At 50.3% G+C, this 18,235-nt stretch overlaps 1 protein-coding gene and 1 long non-coding RNA gene across 3 annotated transcripts in view; one reads left to right on the top strand and one right to left on the bottom strand.

Moving 5' to 3' along the window:
* The first annotated feature begins 14 nt into the window (after positions 1–14).
* Positions 15–1,966, top strand: LOC144299564 (uncharacterized). 2 transcript variants are annotated; one of them, XR_013366256.1, is made up of 3 exons: positions 15–626; positions 916–1,149; positions 1,547–1,966. It is a non-coding gene; the product is annotated as an uncharacterized LOC144299564 (long non-coding RNA). The 2 variants fall into 2 exon arrangements; XR_013366255.1 differs by having other exon boundaries at positions 15–588; positions 1,547–1,963.
* A 1,707-nt stretch (positions 1,967–3,673) lies between these two features.
* Positions 3,674–18,235, bottom strand: part of KLHL22 (kelch like family member 22) — a 39,283-nt gene continuing 24,721 nt past the window's right edge. The window contains exons 5-7 of the mRNA XM_077874642.1: positions 15,281–15,473; positions 6,975–7,208; positions 3,674–4,615 (exon numbers count right to left, since the gene is read on the bottom strand). Of these exons, the coding sequence (XP_077730768.1) occupies positions 4,250–4,615; positions 6,975–7,208; positions 15,281–15,473 (793 nt within the window). The 3' untranslated portion in view covers positions 3,674–4,249. The remainder of the gene's footprint in view (positions 4,616–6,974; positions 7,209–15,280; positions 15,474–18,235) is intronic.

Below are 18,235 nucleotides of genomic sequence, written 5' to 3'. Positions count from 1 at the left end.
CCCCGCCCCCACGCGGCCGCTCGCAAACTTGGGGGCGAACTTGGAGGCGGCCCGCGGAGCGCTGGGAGAGGGAGGGGCGCGGGGGCCGCGCGAGGAACCCCCGGCCCCGGAGCCTTTCCCGTCGCTCTCCAGACAGCCGCGGGGGAAGCCGCCCCTGCGCGCCCAACGCACGGCCAGGCCCGGGGCGGGAAGGGCGGTGGGGGGCGAGAACGCGACGCACCGAAGCTCTCGGGTCCCCAGCGCCTCGGAACCGGCCGCGGGAGGGCGGCCGCAGACGGCCCAGGGCCGGGCCGAAAGTAGGCCCGGGGTCCCCCGCGCGAAGCCCAGTCCGAGCTGGGCCGGGAGGGTGGCCCCTCAGGCTCCCCTCTGTGCAGCCGGGGCTTGCAGAGGACGCCCAGCAGGATGCTCGAGGCCTCTGGGCACCTGAGCCCTGGGCGGCTCCGCGGAAGGAGAATGGCCCAGCGGTGGGCTCGGATACAGGCGGCGGGCAATGCAGGTGGGGGCCGAGGCCGAGGGAGGAGGCCGGAGAACCCCAGCGGCAGACTCTGCAAACCTCCTCCAGGGGAGGAAGAGGAGCCTGGGAGAGAGGTTGTACTCAGAAGGCTGTTGGATCACCAGAAGTCAAGGTCCAGAGGGTGGAGTCAGGGGTGGGGGGGCTCCTGCAGCAGGAAGAGTGGGGTGACAGCAGAGAGCAGAGCAGTGGCGGCGGTGGGGGGAGGGGAGCAAGGTTGAGAGGAACAGGGTTGGGGGGTCAGGGAGGAAGAGGAACCCAGCCTGGGAACAGAGGAGGTGCCAGTGCTCTGGGACACACACCCAATCCTAGGGACCATGGAGCGGGAAAGGCGGGCAGGCCGGGGTAGGGAACACGAAGCCGGGCATCCAGGTCCCAGCAAAGATGAACTTGTCTTTTGTTAGAGTTGGGAGCTGGTGGAAAGACTGGAAGACCGGCGCAGGGAGAGGGCACCTGCCATCTCTGGGAGGGGTGCATACAGGCTCCCCGAGGAGGAGGGAGAGGTGATGTCCTTCCTCAGTGGACCTGGAGGTGGTCAGAGTGGAAGGTGGCCTGAAGGAGGGGCTTGGAATAACTGCCTGAAAGGCCAAGCTGTGGACATCACCAGGCTGGCTGGGCCAGAGGCCTGTCCAGGGCAGGTGGGTGGAGGGAGGAGCCGAATGGGGAACTTTGAAGGTTTGGGGCCTCCCTCAGCCATGCGGGTTCAGGAGGGAGGCCTCAAGGCAGGCAGCAGCTGGGCAGATGGAAGGGGAAGTCGCAGCCCGAGATCACAAATGCAAATACCTCTTGGGGACAAGTAAACAGGCCAGCCACTTGTGGGCAGCTCCGCCTGGGCACGGCCCTGACCTCACAGCGCCCTCCCAGTGCCGGGGCCCTTCCCAGGAGGGGGCATAGACGGACTGTCAGCAACAGAGGCCCAACAGAGGGCCCTGGCGCTGCAGGGCCTGCCCAGCAGCCTGTGGCAGCCCAGCTCCGGGCTTTAGGAGTTCATGGACAGGTGTCTCAAATTCCATCACCTTCTTTCCCTTTCCTCAGAACTGCTTGCCACGCCCAAATTCCCTCCTCTGTGAAGGCAGCTGGATGATGCCCACACCAGGACCTCATGAATGTCTCAAATCTCTACCTACCGCATCCGGGTATCACCCAGAGCCGTCTTTCTAATCACATCCAGCTGCCTCCCACTGCTCGCAGGACTGTCCCCAGCCTCATCTCACTCAAGACTCACAGTCCTCAGGGCCCCTGGGTGGCTCAGTCAGTTAAACATCTGCCTTCAGCTCCGGTCATGATCCCAGGCTCCTGAGATTGGGCTCTGTGTTGGGCTCCCTCCTCTGCGGGGAGCCTGCTTCTCCCTCTGCCACTCCCCCTGCTTGTGTTCTCTCTCAAATAAATACATAAATAAAATATTAAAAAAGAAAGAAGTCTATCTTAAAAAAAAAAAAAAACCCACAGTCCTCCACATGTGTCCCACATGGCCACCTCCCCACTGATGGCAAGTTCAGGTCGAATGCAGGGCCCGTGTCTGTCCCCCGATCAGGAGACTAAGTGTGGGTGAGTGACGGTCCACATGGCTGGCCTGGTGCCAGGTGAATATCATGATGAGGAAGCTGTGAGTTCACAGGCACCCACAGACAACCACACAGACACGCCACAGGGGTCTGCAGCCTGGGCCACCTAGCTGGTTCCGGCCAGGATGGCTTCCAGGGGGACCTGAGAGGGTGAGGGTTTTGCAGGCAGAAAGGGCTGAGCCCCGAGCTGAGTGAGGGCATGTGGGCAGGGCCTGAGAGCCTGCCAGGCTGGAGAGCCCAGGCTGCCTAGGTCCTGAGACAAGTGCTGGGAGGGGGTAGCCTGAATGCCTCCAGGCTGGAGGGTGGCAGGACTCCTCTCAGGTCTCAAGCCTACCCCACCCCATGCCCATGGGGCCTCACAGGCCCTCCTTCCCCACCCTGTAGAGCACAGGTCTCTTACAAAGCGGTGGCTGCACCTTGATGGCTCTGGGTGGGGGATTACACCAGCAAGCCTGGGACACGCCGCTGGAGGGGGGTGGGCATTTCTGGTGCTTCTCCTTCCCAGAAACCCTGGGGTCTGCAGGAACTGCTGCCTTGGCCTGCTGGGTATTAGTAGAGACCAGAAATGCTGGGTCCTTATTGTGAGACCCTTAGCAGGGGAGATGATGCTAAAGAACGTGGTCACTCTGTCCCCTTGGAAGTGACCCACTAGGGTCAACAGTGGGATTGCCACCTGAGGTATAAGTGCATGATGTCTCTTTGGGGTTGCAGAGTGGGGCCATATTTTTGCAGGGAACTCAAGCCCCAAGTGACAGGAAGATCATACACATGGTCCTGAGGGGCAGACAGCAACTTCCACTAGCCTCACACCACACCCCAAAGTCCTTAGGGTATCTGGACCCTACCCCCTTTCTCCTCCCACAAGCAGCTTACACTGCCCCTCTGTTCTCCTCCATCCATGACAGAGTGCCAGCTGCCACAGGCTCTGGGCAAGACACTGGGGTACAGAAAGAAGACCAGTTGTCCTCATGCTCTCTGCCCAGGAGACTTGGGAAGTCACAGATCATCCGCAGATTGCTCTCTGCTGTTGGGAGTTTGCAAGAGCAGAAGCTGCGGCAGATGGGAGGGTGTTCAGGTGGAAGCTCTGCTGTGCAGAAGCAAAGTAGGTGCTAGAAGCCCAGCCCATTCACTGGTGGCCCCAAGGTTGCCATCCACTGAACCAGCGTGACCCTTGAGATGATGTGCTAAGAACTCAGCTAGTGAACCTAGAGGAAATGCAGTTCCCCTTCCCACCTCTGTGCACACTCAGATCCAGCAAACAGGGAGGAGCCTATGGCGACTAGACCTCCCTCCCCAGACATGGGGCTGGGCTTTACTTGGGGCCACGAGATGGAGCTAGACTGAGGTTCAGAGAAGAGCACCCCACCAGGGAAGGCCGGGTGACCACCTGTCAACAGACCAGGGTGGGTTTTCAGGTTTCCCAGTAACAGCCCTGCTAGCTGGGGGTGTACTGTGCTTTTCCCTCCTCCGATGGGGGCTCCTGGCCTGCCACTGCCTCTCAGCAGTTGATCCCGGAAGCCAGTGCTTCTCATGGGGCAGCAGCCTTGCACAGGCTGTGAACGGATGGTGAGGCCACGGCCACAGGAAAACATTCACACCTTTTGTAAGATGATTTATTTCATTTATCAACAACATGGGGTCAGAAAAGCCCAGCTGCAAGGGACCTTTTTACTACTAGAGCCAGTCTTGGGCAACTCTGTCTCTCTGTTCCCTCTCCAGGCCTCGGGAGCTCGGCAGCCCCTGGATGCCAGGCAGGCGACGGGCTCACTCCACTCCCTCCCTGCCCATGGAAAGGGGCGCAGTGTGCCTCGGCCCCCTCACCCACGGGGCCAGTCCCCAGGTCCCTTTGGAGAAGGGTGCCTTCTCAGCCCAGCAGGGACTAGAACCAGGGATTGGGGAGCCAAGACAGCTGGTGACGCCATGCCCCGTCCAAGCTGAGGTGGAGTGGGCCCGGTAAACTCCTCCAGAGAACCAGAGCCCTTCACAAGCATTCCCCATTGTAGGGTGATCACAGCCACAGATCTGCAGAGCCCCCCAAATACAACTGTAGATTGGTGTGAAGGATGGGTGGCAGGAGCTGGCAAGCAGGCACTGCCAACAGGTGGGACCGCCTGAGGGCCCGCTGCCCTCAGAGCTCCCGCCACCTTCCCTTCTGACACCAGGTGCTGGAGCCCTAGTCCTCGCTTGAGTTGTCAAACTCCTCCCAGTCAGACACACTCATCACCTCGGAGGCAAAGTCCGGGTCAGCCTGGCTGCGGTCCGGAGTCCCACGAGGCGGCTCGAGGAGCAGGGAGCGGGGCAGGGTGAGTACGCAGGCTGCCAGGCCTGAGATGGAGTTGTCCAGTTGCGGGCCCTCCTCCCAGCAGTCCTTCTCCACGTCATAGATGTGCACGTAGCCCGTGCGGCTGCCACGGTTGTGTGAGCGGCCACCCAGCACATAGATCCTGGTGTCCAGCACAGCAATGCCAGGCTCGCCGTGGCCGGCCGGGAGTGGGCAGACAGATGACCACTGCCCGGATGTGCAGCTGTAGCAGGCCACCTGCAAAGCCAAGGTCAGAGTAAAGCTGGGCACCTGCTGGGATGGAGACTGCCAGGCCGCCGGGGCCAGATGGGCAGGGCAGCACTCTTGGCCAGGCCCTGGGTTCAGACCAAGACTGAGGGGCACGGCCAGGCTGTGTGTAAACCCGGCTCCCCTGGAGGAAGAGTTTGGGGCCTGCATCAAAATATCCTGTCCACAGACCAGGCTGATCCTCTGTCCTGCCTTCAGGAGCCTCAGCCAGCCTGTGGCTCCAGGTGTGTGGCACACAGCGGGCACACCGGCATGCTCTTCTCTAAGGCCTGAGATTCTCTCCTCTCCACAAGACTGACTGACCAAAGACACGGACCCCAACTAACTCCCTCAGAGCACCCAACACCAGGGAGAAGTGCTGATAAAATGTGTAAATAGTTAACTTGCTGACTAGTGATGACCATCAACATTCTCACATCTCCAAAATTACCCCAAACAGTAAACAAACATATGGGGAAATGTCTGACCTTTTTTTAATCTAAAAAATGTAAAATCGGAGTTAAATTTGTCCCTGACAACTACCAGCCACGGTGGGGGGGGGGGATCACAAGACCCAATGCTGATGAATGTGTAATGAAGCCATTTCATGGGTGTCTGTTTGTCTGCCATTCCAGGAAGGGTATTTGACAGTATGTATTAAGAGCCCCCCAAATCTTATTTTTTTTAATTTAATAGTACATTTGGTTTTCTAGCTGTGGTAGGCAGAAAAATGACTCTCCAAAGAAGTCCATGTCCTAAAATCTCTAAAGTTGTGTTACTTTATATGGCAAAAGGCACTCTGCACAGACAAGCGTAAGGGTATGGACCTCGAGGTGGGGAGGGTATCCCGGACTTTCTGGGTGGACCCATCTAATGGCACAAGTCTTTGAAGGCAGAAAGGGAAAGTCTAACAGGAGAGAAGAGAAGTTAGAAGGACAACCTGCTGTAGCTGGCTGAGGACGAAGCGGCCTCATGCCAGGGAATGCAGAGGCCTCAGAAGTCAAGGAGGGCCTTTAGCTGACAGTCAGCAAAGAAAGAGGGACCTCAGTTCTGATAACCCGAGTGAGCAAGGAGTCAGATTCTCCCCTAAGGCCTCTAAAAAGGACAGATTCCAAAAAAAATAAAAAATAAAAAAAAATAAAAAAATAAAAAAGGACAGATTCCCTGATGTCCCCAGATTTTATCACAGTGAGACCACACTGGACTTAGGACCTACAAAAATTAAGAATACACTTATGCGGCGCCTGGGTGGCTCAGTTGGTTAAGTCTGCCTTTGGCTTGGGTCAGGATCCCGGGGTCTCTGCTCACGCCTGCTTCTCCCTCTCCCCCTCCTTGTGCTGTCAAATAAACAAATAAAATATTTTTAAAAATAATAAAAAGAATGTACTTATATTGTTTCAAGTTATTAAGTTGGTGGTGATTTGTCATGGCCACAGTAGGAAACTGATCCACGAGAGCCGAGGGGTTCTCACCACTCAGAGCCTGTTAAAACAGACTGCTGAGCTCCACCCCTGGAGCTTCCAATTCAGTGGATCTGGGGTAGGACCTGAGAACCTACATTCTAACAAGTTCCCAGTGATGCGGATGCTGCTGTTCTGGGACCGCACTTTAAGCAGAGCTCTCACCTAAGAAAACAATCCAAAATACCTGAAACACACTACAAAGTAAATATTATTTATGTTACTTGGAATAGCTAAACTTTGGACCAATCCAAATGATGCACCAACATGACAGGATTCTGCATGGCCACTAAGATGGGGCAGTGGCTACAGAAATTGTGTATTAAACTGGAAAACAGCCACCACAAACTTTAGCCAGAAGCAGGAGAAAGCTCTTTACCTACAATGAGGGGAAAACCACGCACAGAGAGGACTAAAGAACAGTGGCACCAAGTAGGATTATGGGCACTTTTCTTCAGCCTTACCCATTATTCAAAGGTTCTGCAATTAGGTTATACTAACTTTATAATTGATGTTTTCAATAATAAAAACAAATGAAAGTACCCTGCCTCATACTATAAAGGTGGATACATGTCATCTGTCCAAACCCAGAGAATGTACACCACCAAGAGCAAACCCTGGTGTAAACTGTGGTGTTGGGGTAAGAACATGTCACCGTGGGTTCATCGATTGCAACAAATGTCCCACTCTGGTGGGGAAGACCATGTGTGCAGGGATGAGGGTATACGGGAAATCTCTGCACTTTCTGTTCAATTTTGCGGAGAATCTAAAACCACTATAAAAAATAAAGGCTACTTAATAAAAAGCCAGACATGTGGCACATAAATTTTCATCCAAAACAATTGGAAGGGATGGGAAGAATATGTGTGGGGTGGCCCAGCTCTGCTCACCTGGTGCACATCCCTCCTGTAGCCAGCGTCATTGTTGCTACCCCCGATCACGTACAGCTTGTCCAGGAGGGTAGCCATGCCGTGCCAGGCTCGCCGCACGGGCCCATCAGCCAGACTGTGCCAGGTGTTGCTGTCTGGGTCGTAGCAGTGCGTCTCCTTTAGGTAGTCTTCCCCTCTGCGGCCACAAGTAACGTACATCTTCCCCTCCAGCGTGGCGCCCGCGTGGGCATATACCTGCATGGGGCCACCAAGAGAACCAGGGATGGCTAGGAAGGAGGCAAGAGGGCCACAAGGGAAGACAACCAGGAGCCTCATGGAAGCCACTCATACCCCACAGTTGCTCTGTGCCTCCTGGTATCCCCAACTTCTTCCTCACATCCTGCTGAGAATACTCCCTGATTCGGTCCGAGTCATTCACCCTGACCTTCCCCTAAAAGGGGATGGGTCTACGGACCCAGAGATAACTCTGAGCTTCTATGAAGGGGAGAATGGAATCTCTGTCTCTCTCTTGCCCCTAAGGGAGACATCTGCATGGGGGGCTCAAAACAATCAAAGCACAGCCTTGAGAGCCAGTCACAGGAGGAGGCAGCACTTCTGGGAATATCTGACCCACCCTCAGTGGTCTGCACCTTTCCCCAACTCCCAGTACCAGCCAATCTTCCAGGCCCACTGACCCCACTTTCAAAATCTGTTCACAAACATCCAGCAGTATGGTGAGAAGAGTAAGATGCAAATTCAAACACAAAGATCAATGCCATTTTAGTGATGGTTATTTGTGGAGGAAGAAAATATACCACCCTGCTATCGACTTTGGTCCTCAGACTTTCAAGCGCACCCTGGCAGGGGGTCTCCTCCTTGCTTAGGCAGCTAGACCCCTCACACTGGTCCCTACTGCATCCAGGACCTCCTCTCTCATATCCACTTGTTCAACCCACCCCAAGCAAGGCTTCCGCGCATGGACCCCAAGGCAGAGCACTATGTTTTTTGGGGGTAGAGGAGGTGTGGAAGCTCTGGGGCTTGGGTTACAGAGCCAGCCACCAACACTCGGGCTATGTGGTGACACAGCAAAGGGCTGGAGAGGTAGACAGGGTGGAGAACAGGGGACAGAGCAGTTCACAGGACATAAACCAAGGGCTTGAGTTTTTTCTCATCAATGTGGGGGTCTGGGGAGGTCTTGGTGTTTAGGTTTTTTGGTTTTTTTTTTTTAATTAAACTTTTCATTTTGAAGTATAGACTCACATGTAGTTTTAAGAAAATAATACAAATGCCATGTACCCTTTACCCAGGCCCCCAGTGATATGAGCTGGTACAACTCCAGCACAACGTGACTCTGGTACAACCAGGATGCTGACACTGACACAGTCAAGACACAGGACACTTCCATCTTCACTAGGATGCCTCCTGTTGCCTTTTTTTTTTTTTTTTTTTAAAGATTTTATTTATTTATTCATGAGAGAGAGAGAGAGAGAGGCAGGCAGAGACACAGGCAGAGGGAGAAGCAGGCTCCATGCAGGGAGCCTGACATGGGTCTCAATCCCGGGTCTCCAGGATCACGCCTCGGGCCAAGGGCGGCGCTGAACCGCTGAGCCACCCGGGCTGCCCCATGTTGCCTGTTTGTAATCACACCCACATCCCCCCTGCCCCAAACCCCTTCTTTAATCCCTGTCAACCACCAATCTGTTTCTCTATTCCTATAATCCTGTCATTTCAAGACTGTTACATGAATGGAATCATGTAACCTTTTGAGACAGGCTTTCTATGGTACCTCTATGTTACCTAGACTGTTGCTCATATGTGTCCATAGTTCACTTTTATTGCTGAGTAGAATTCCATGCTACAGTTTGCTTAGCCATTCACCTGTTAAAGGACATCTGATTTGTTTCCAGTTTCTGGCTGTTACCAATAAACCACTATGTTTGTGGTACAGAGTTTTCATTTTTCTGGGATAAATGCCCAGGATGGCAACTGCTGGGTTACATGGTAGTTGGAAGTTAACTATTTAAAGACATTGTGAAATTCTTTCCCAGTGTCTCTGTGCCAATTTGCATTCCCATCAGCCATGTATGAGCAACCAACCTACCTCCTCTGCAGCCCTGCCAGCACTGAGTGTTGCCACTAGTTTTTTGTTTTTTTTTAGCTACTCTAACAGGTAGTTTTCTCACTCTGGGTCTAAATTGCACTTCCCTAATGGCTAATGATGTTGAACATCTTCTCATGTGCTTGTTTGCCATCTGATAACCCCCTTCTTTGTTTTGATGAAGTCCCATTTATTGATTTTTCTTTTTACGGCTCATGCTTTGGGGGTCAAGTCTAAGTACCTGTTGCCCAGTCCTACATCCCAAAGATTTTCTTCTACTATTTTCCTATAAACACTATTTAGCTTTATATTTTAGAGCTAAGCCCATAAACCACTTTGAGTTAATTTTTGTATAAGGTATGAGGCTTGGGTCAATGTTTCTTTCTTACAGATTCCAAGACTCTCATATAATTTGTTGAAAAATTATCTTTTCTCAGTTCAATTGCTTCTGCACCTTTGTAAAAAAAATCAGATGGACTGGGATGCCTGGGTGGCTCAGCATTTGAATGCCTCCCTTTGGCCCAGGGCATGATCCTGGAGTCCCGGGATTGAGTCCGACATCAGGCTTCCTGCTTATCTCTCTGCCTGTGTCTCTACCTCTCTCTGTGTCTCTCATGAATAAATAAATAACATCTTTTTAAAAAAAAATCAGATGGTCTTATTTGTGTGGGCCTATTGTGGATTCCCCATTCTGTTGCACTGATCTTTGTGTCTATCCCTCTGCCAATAACACAGTGGTAAATCCTGCAGCTAGGTAGTAAGTCTTGAAATCGTGTAGACTTATTCTTCCCACTTTATTTACAAAATTGAGGTATTCTAGATCCTCTGCACCTTTCCATGTAAATTTCAGAACAGTCTCATCTATATTTACAAAAACTGTTGCTGAAATTTTGATATGAATTGAGTTAAACACCATGTATCAATCTGGGAAGAATTGACATCTTTTTTGAGTTTTCCAATCCATGTACATAGTATGTCTCCCCACTTATTTACATTTTATTTCCTTCATCAGCATTTTATTATTTTTAGCATATACATTCTTTTAAGTGTTATTAAATTTATACCTAAGCATTTCATTTTTAGGAGTCATTATAAATAGCATTCTTTTTCATTTCAGTGTCCACATGTTCATTGCTAATATACAAAAATGCAATTAATTTTTGCAGGTTTGTCTCATATACTACAATCTCACTGAACTCACTTATTAGTATATGTGCCGCCAAAGTGAGTACTGAACTCACTTATTAGTCCTAGGATTTTTTTTTTTTTTTTTGGTAGATCCCTTTAAGACTGTATGTATGTATGTATTTATTTGAAAGAGAGAATGTGTACACAGGGGGTGGGGCAGAGGAAGGAGGAGAGAGAACCTCAAGCAGAATCTGTGTTGAGCATGGAGCCAGACATGGAATTCAATCTCATGACCCTGAGATCACGACCTGAACTGAAATCAAGAGATGGACACTTAACCACTTTAGCCACCCAGGTATCCAGGCAGATTCTTTTAGATTTTAGACAACTGTTTCATCTTTAGGGTTAGTTTTATTTCTTCCTTTTCAATATGCATGATTTTCTTTTCTTGCCATACTTCACTAGCTAGACCCTCCAGGACTATAATGAATAAGAGTGGTGAGAGCAGACATCCTTGCCCTGCTCCCTACCTCAGTAAAAACATTCAACTCAGTCTTTAACTATTATTATTATTTTTTAAACATATTTTTCTTTTTTTAAAGACTTTTATTTATGCATGAGAGACATAGACAGAGAGAGAGGCAGAGACACAGGCAGAGGGAGAAGCAGGCTCCATGCAGGGAGCCTGACGTGGGACTCGATCCTGGGTCTCCAGGATCAGGCCCTGGGCTGAAGGTGGTGCTAAACCGCTAAGCCACGGGGGCTGCCCTCTTTAACTATTAAACACAACATCAGCATTAGGATTTTTATATATGGTCTTCATCAGGTTGAGGAAACTCATTTCTATTCTTTTTTTTTGAGTTTGATCATGAATAGATGCAAAATATTGTCAAATCCTTTTTCTGCTTTGATATGATTATACGATTTTTAACATAGTGGATTATACAGATTAAATTTCAAATATGGAACTAGCCTATCTACTATCTCTGTAACCAACTCCATTTGTTCATTTCTTTTATCAAGGGGGGATAATTCTATTTGCTAATATTTAGTGAAGGATATTCATATGTATATTTATGGGAGACTTATCTTTTTTTGGTACTGTCTTTGTCTGGTTTTGCTATCAAGTTAATATTAACCTCATAAGATGAACTGGGAAATATTCTTTCCCCTTCTATTTTCCAAAAGAAAAACAAAAACAAAAACCCCCGCAGAACTGAAGTTAACTTTTCTTTAAATGTTTAGTAGAGGGCGGCCTGCGTGGCTCAGTGGTTTGGCGCCGCCTTCGGCCCAGGGCCTGATCCTGGGGACCCGAGATCGAGTCCACGTCGGGCTCCCTGCATGGAGCCTGCTGCTCCCTCTGCCTGTGTCTCTGCCTCTCTATGTCTCTAATTAATAAATAAATAAAATCTTTAAAAACATTTAAAAAAATGTTTAGTAGAATTCTTATTAAAACAATCTAGACCTGGACATTTCTTTTTGGGAAGTTTGATTTCCTTTTTTTCTTCTTTTTTAAAATATTTTATTTATTCATGAGAGGCACAGAGAGAGGCAGAGACATTGGCAGAGGGAGAAGCAGGCTCCTCACAGGGAGCCCAATGTGGAACTTGATCTCAGGTCCTCAGGATCAAGCCCTGAGCCAAAGGCAGACGCTCAACCACCGAGCCACCCAGGCGTCCTGGGAAGTTAGATTTCCTTAAAGGTAGAAGGCTATTCAAATTATCTATTTAGTCTCGAGTCAGTTGTGTTAGATTGCATTTTTTGAGGAATTCATCTATAATCAAGTTTACATGATTAAGGTTGTTCATAGTATCCTCTTCTCATCCTTTCTATGTCTACAGGATTTGTAGTAATGTCCTATTTTATTCTTGATATTTTAAATTGTGACTTCCCCTTCTAGAATTTGTCAATTTTATTTACCTAAAGAACCAGTTCTTTGTTTCGTTGATTTTCTCTACTATTTTTCTGCTTTTAACTTCACTGATTTCTGTTCTTTAATATTTCTTCTGCTTGGTTTGGCTTTATTTCACTTTTTTTTTTCCAAGTTCTTAAGCTAGGAGCTTATACTATTGATTTGAGGATTTTTCTTCTTTAATGTATGCTTTTAGTGTCACAAATTTCTCTCTCAGCACAGCTCTAGTTGTACACCACCAATTCTGACATGCTGCCTTTCCATTTTCATTCACTTCAAGGTATTTTATTATTCCCCTTTGACTCGTGGATTATTTAGACATGTGTTGTTTAGTTTCCAATTGTCTGGAGATTTTCCTGTTAACTTTCTGTTGGTAACTCCTAGTTTGAATCCATCTGAGACAGAGAACACGCTGAGGATTTCAATTTTTATACAATGATTGAAATTTGCTTCCCATTGGTGTTACCGGCTATCAGCCTCTTTACTTACAAGTCTGAGACATACGAGGCAAAAGGAAAACCCAGGGAACACATTACTGCATGGTATTCCCCACTTCCTCAGATCCCTGGCAGGACTGCCTTCTCTCAACCGTTCTATATCTTAAGGGTTGTTTTATGTTGAGTTCAGAGTTGCATTTAGCAGGAGGAGCTGGGAAGAATACATCTACTCTATCTTCCCAAGTGTGAGCTCTCTGGGGAGGTCTTTAAGTGAGAGTTCCCGGCAGAGATCCCCTTTTTCTCCTCTGGAACACAAGAAGGCAGCACTCTGCCTGCTGCTAGGACAAGGAGTTCATGGTTTATTGGGGGCATGTCAGCAACCAGTTAATGATGCCACACTGATGGGACTCGGCATTACGGGGTCTCTAAGAAACAGGTGAGCGAATGTGACAAACATGAGGTTGTGTGACAGCCTTTTCCCTCAGTCATTCGCTATGGCTGACTGTGGGTTCTAAGTTAGCAATGAGGGCTGCATACCTGCCTTCTCCAGGACCTGTGGGCCCCCTCTGCTCACAGGAGAAAACCCCCTGCTCTCTGGCAGGTTTCCCATCTACTTCCCTGACTGCCCCTCCATAATCTTCTCATCATCCCTGCTCTTCTGAGCTGACCACAACTGTTCCCATGTCAGGCACACCATTAAGTCTTGACAAATCCTCCACATTTCTATCTCCAGGTTTGACCACTCCCGAATTTGACTTTTAATGTCGAACTGACATTTCCCATTGGAATATTTATCATGTTCTACATGGAACCTTCCCTTTTCTTTTTCATTCCCAAAATCATTTGTCCTCTTGGTTAGTGGCCTAGCCATCCACCCAGTGCTCAAACTGGAGCCTGAGCGTCTCCCATGATCTATCCCTTTTCATTCTCTACCATCTGATCCATCAGCAATTCTGGTCAGTTTATCTCCGAACTACACCAGAATCTGCCCATCATTCTCCTTCCCCACAGCCTCTACCCTAGGACAAGCCACCTTCACCCCCACCCCCTGGACAGCCCAATGGCCCTCTCCACCCTTGTCTCTTCACAATCCCTCCTCATGCCATCCCCCTTTCTCAGAATTGGGAAGGCCCCTCCTGGCCTAAGAGCTCCGTCTTTCCTCACCCAGCAGCTGCTTCCTTTAGACTTTGGTCTAACCAACATTTCAGATGGGCCTTCTCCAGTCTTTTCAGATTAGTCCTGCCAGAGCCTTCTCCTTGAGCAATGCTGAGCTCAACCTTCTCGATTTCATTATCACACTTGGCACAATAGGCAATTACTTTATTGATTAGTTTAATGGTTAAGAGTGGTCTCTCCTGTTAGGCTGTGAACATCACCGTCCAGAGGGGAACTTCTCTCATCTTTTATCACCACTGGATCCCCAGGGTTTGGTATATGGTAGGTGCTTAATAAATAGTAGCTGGATAAATGAATGGTGTGAGGGAAGGAACATTGACCTGCAGGGAGAAGTTGGTTGAAAGGTGAGGCTGCCCCTCTGTGGCCACATCAGAGAACTGCAGCTTCACCAGGAAGCCGGAGACAAAGAACCCCTGGAGTCCCCCACCCCACCTCCGACCCCAGCCCGGGTCCCCCATTCCTACTCAGTTCTTTCCAGAACAGAATTCAGAGGTCCATCAGGTCTCAAGGACCCCCTTGACCTCTCCCATGCAAAATATGTTCCTTTCTCCAGAAGGAAGGTAGGGAGTACCCCACCAGAGTGGCTTCCTTCCCCAGAGAAGCTGAGCAAAGAGCAGGCCAGCTTTCCCTACCTGGGAGGAACTACAATTGGGAACCCCTAGCCTTGGAGGCCTTGTGGGCCATGGAGAAGGGCTGGACCCATCAGGGAGAGCCTTGGCCCCTTGAGGTTAAAGACTACAGCCTTGGGGGAATTGGAGAGGGGTGAGAGATAAAGAGAGAAGGTATTGGAAGAGGTCAGAAGGGCAGGAGCTCCTGTGGCTGGGCCTGGACAACAGCCCTCCTGCCACCCCTCACCATGCATCCCCGTGCAGTCCTCTGCCTCTAACAGTGCCCAGAGATGCCCATGGATGCACATGAGTTTTAAAACTGGCAAACAAAAAAACGAAATATACCTTCTAAAGTGTCTTTTGTCTTTTCAAAGTCCCTGCCCTCCAGGAGGCCTGGGGAGAAGTCTGAGGTTCCTGCACCCTCCTCTGTGTGTCCTTCCTGTTTAACAACATCCTTGGACACATTATCAGCTCAGCTCAACTGAGCCAACAGACAAAGGGAAGGCTTCTGTCTACACTTGAAATGCAGTGTTAGAGCAGCTTCCTGGGGGGCACAGTCAGTTGAGCATTAACTCTTGGTTTCGACTCAGGTCATGATCTTGAGGTAGTCCTGGGATGGAGCCCTGAATCAGGCTCTGTGCTCAGTGGGCAATCTGCTTCAGATTCTCTCTCCCTCTCCCTCCCACACACTCTCTCTCTCAAATAAATAAATAACATCTTTTAAAAAATAAAAGTAAAGCAGCTTCCTGGTACCAAGGTGGTAAGACCAAGACGGAAGTGAAATTCTAGGCAATGGGATCTGGTGCAGCCCAGGGGGCTGGCCGAGACTCAGTGATCCTCTGCCCTAATCACAGTGCAGTCTTTGCAGGTACCCACTAGGCCTGATTTCCTGGTTTGGCCACCCACTCTCTGCACACCCTGGAAGGAAAGCAGGCAGGAAAAGGCCCCTCTTAGAGGGTTTTCCTTACCTCCCTCTTGAGCGGAGCCACGTAAGCCCAGGAGTTGGTGGCGGGATCGTAACGCTCCACAGCATTCAGATCATTATGGTAGTCGCGGCCCGCCACCGCATAGATGTACCTGCCCACAACACACACACACAGGTCGGCGTGCTCCTGCTGCAGGGACTGGATCTGGAACCAGCGGTTGTGCCTTGGGTCATACCTTTTGAGGGAACATGAGGGCAGTGCATCACTGACAGGCCAGAAAGTCTGCCCAGCAGGCCCACACTTCCTGTTCCACCACTGTACCCTGAACCACACACCCCCCAGCTGCCCTGACACACCAGCACATGCCCACCCACAGCCATAGCAGCAGGCTGCTACATGCCTGAACATGGGTGTGTCCCCAGCACAGAGCCTGGAAGGCATGGCCAAGATCCCCTTGCATTTCTGCCTACAATGCCAGGACCTTCTAGGGATAATCCCATGGGCGAGTTTCTAGCTCACCCATCTGTTCACCCCAGGCTGGGCCATGGCTGTTCCTACAGCCACCTCCATCTCACCTATCCAGATCCATAGTCCCCATGGCCCTGTCCCCATTCAGGAATGCCCAGTTATGGCCTTCCCTTGGACAGACACAACAGCCTCTCAGCCTCCAGTCACAACCCACTCCTCCCTCACTTCCTGTGCCTCTCCTAAGCTGTCCTGTTGCCAGCTGGAGGAGTGACAGCCATCTCCCACATGAACTGTGGGGGCCGTGAGGGAGGGATCCTGCATGATGCCTGGCACTCCCACGGGAGGGAGACACTGGGCTGGCTAGAGCATAAGGCTGGAGGAGCACTATGGACTGAGGGGCTTCCCAGGGGAGCAGCTAGAGATGGCCAGGGAAGCTGACCACCGCTGAGGTTCTACTGAGCCTGGGCACTGCAAAGCTTGTTCTCCTGACATCAGGGCCACCTTCATGTCCCTTTCCTCGGAGACACAGCTGTCCCTAAGCCCTGCCTTCTTTCTCCATCAATCTTTTAAAAAAGTCATATCATTGGAGCTTCATTCTGAGCTCCTTTGTGTAACCACCCCTCCCACAGCCCCTCTGAAGGGTGTCACATGCTCAACCCCTATGAGATCAACCATCCCAGGAGACCAACTATCAGCCCTTACTTCCTCCTCTTGCATGTCAGACCCATGCTGCAAAGGCCTCCCAGCCATTTCCAGCTGGCTGCTCACCAGCCCTGACCAGAACCCCCAGCTCCCTCTGCTCACTCAATCCCACACTCATCAGCAAGCCTCCAGTCATACCAAAGTCTCCACTTAGTCTAGCAGCTGAGGTCCTTCACAGGCCAGTCCATGCCTACCTTGCCAGCACTCAGCCCTGCCCCACTCCATGCCCCAGGCCTGGCACTCTGTGGGACAGCAGGCAGGTATGTTATTTGGGTGAACAGAGGATTACAGAGCCTTGAAGAACCAGGATCCTATGAGCCTGAGCCCCAAAGTCCATTCTTTCCTGGATATGCATCCGGCCTTTCCCTCTAGACATCCACTCAGGTACCAGCATCTGAGTGCCTGCTTCTGAAGCCGCCTGGCTCAACAGCTCATGCATAATTACAGCTGCTTTCAGGTAAGTGGCTCTTATTTCTCCATAGAAAGACCAACTCCAAGGGGATAAGCTGAACTTCAACTGGCTAATTAGAGAATGAACAGAGTTTTCTTTGGTCAGTGCCATATACAAGTTGGTGAAGAGATGGGTTTCATCCTTTGTCTCAAAGCACAAGTTAGATGTGCTCTGCAGCTGCTCTTTCCTGCCTGGACCTTTGGGCCAGCTCTTCGCTGCCAGCCAGGAATGACAGGAAACAGGATGCCTCAGGGGGTGAGGCTAACAGGAGAGAAAGAACATTTCTTTCACAAAGACCTAGCTCTGAGAGTTGGTCTGCCCCTGTACAGCTGGGTGCATGCAGGCGTTGGCTTTCCTCTCTCTGGCATTCATTTAATTTCCACACCTGGCCAATGGGGGGATGTCACCTGCCTATGAAAGTTATCATGAGGCCTCAGAAAGGACAACACACATGGAAAGGGTCCTTGTTAAACCAGAAGGGAGTTTGTAAAGGACTGGTTCTGGTCTATATTCCTAGACCTCACTGTAGCTCAGGGCAGATCATGCACTGTCTGCTCAATTAATTAAACAAAGATTAACAACAGTGAATCATTCAGTTACTCTGCAAATATTCACTGGCCACCCAGTGTGCATCAGGCCCGGTGCTTAGTGCTGGGAATCCCAAGGGAAACTCCAGACAAGGACTCTTCTTTCTACTGTAGAGGTATAGAGAGGGTGCTACCCAGAAGTCGTGCTCTACTGGATAGCAGGGGCTGGGAGGGCACAGGTCTCTCACGAAGACCAGGAAGGGCCTCCTGAGAAGGTGGCACTTAAAAACTCAATGTCCAGGGGTGCAGCCAGTTGACAGTCTAGCTAGAGGTAGGCAACCCAGGCCAATCCAGGGGCTCAGCATTCACAGAGGTCCTGCCAACTGATGGGGCTGGCCGTTTCCCATTGCCTTTCCTGTACATGACACTCATTCATGTACATGTGTCCACCCTCCCTCCTCCACCTCGTTTCTGATCTAGTGCAAGTCAGCATCATCCTCCAGAGTGAGACAAGCCCCACCAGATGCTTCCGCTTGCTTCCTTCTGGTCTTCTGCCCTGACAGCTTCCTCAGATGTGTTCATTTGAATTTGTGGTTTCAGATTTAACACACTCTTGCGCACGCATGTGCATGCGCACGCACACACACTACACATTCACCATACATCAATAATTTAGACACAACAGTTGTGCTCACTTCCTATCTCCCCACTGTCCTGTATTCCACATTTCTTTCCTTATTGATTTTCTGCTTTATTAGAATAAATCCTCAAGTAATGTTTTGTCTAATAAAAACTAGCTATAAAATTAACAAGGCAGGAAACAACAAATGTTGGAGAGAATGTGGAGAA

This window comes from Canis aureus, chromosome 27 (assembly GCF_053574225.1).
Source record: "Canis aureus isolate CA01 chromosome 27, VMU_Caureus_v.1.0, whole genome shotgun sequence".
Taxonomy (NCBI): Eukaryota; Metazoa; Chordata; class Mammalia; order Carnivora; family Canidae; genus Canis; species Canis aureus.
The sequence above is the reverse complement of the archived record's forward strand: the minus strand, read 5'-3'. Positions and strand labels throughout refer to the sequence as shown.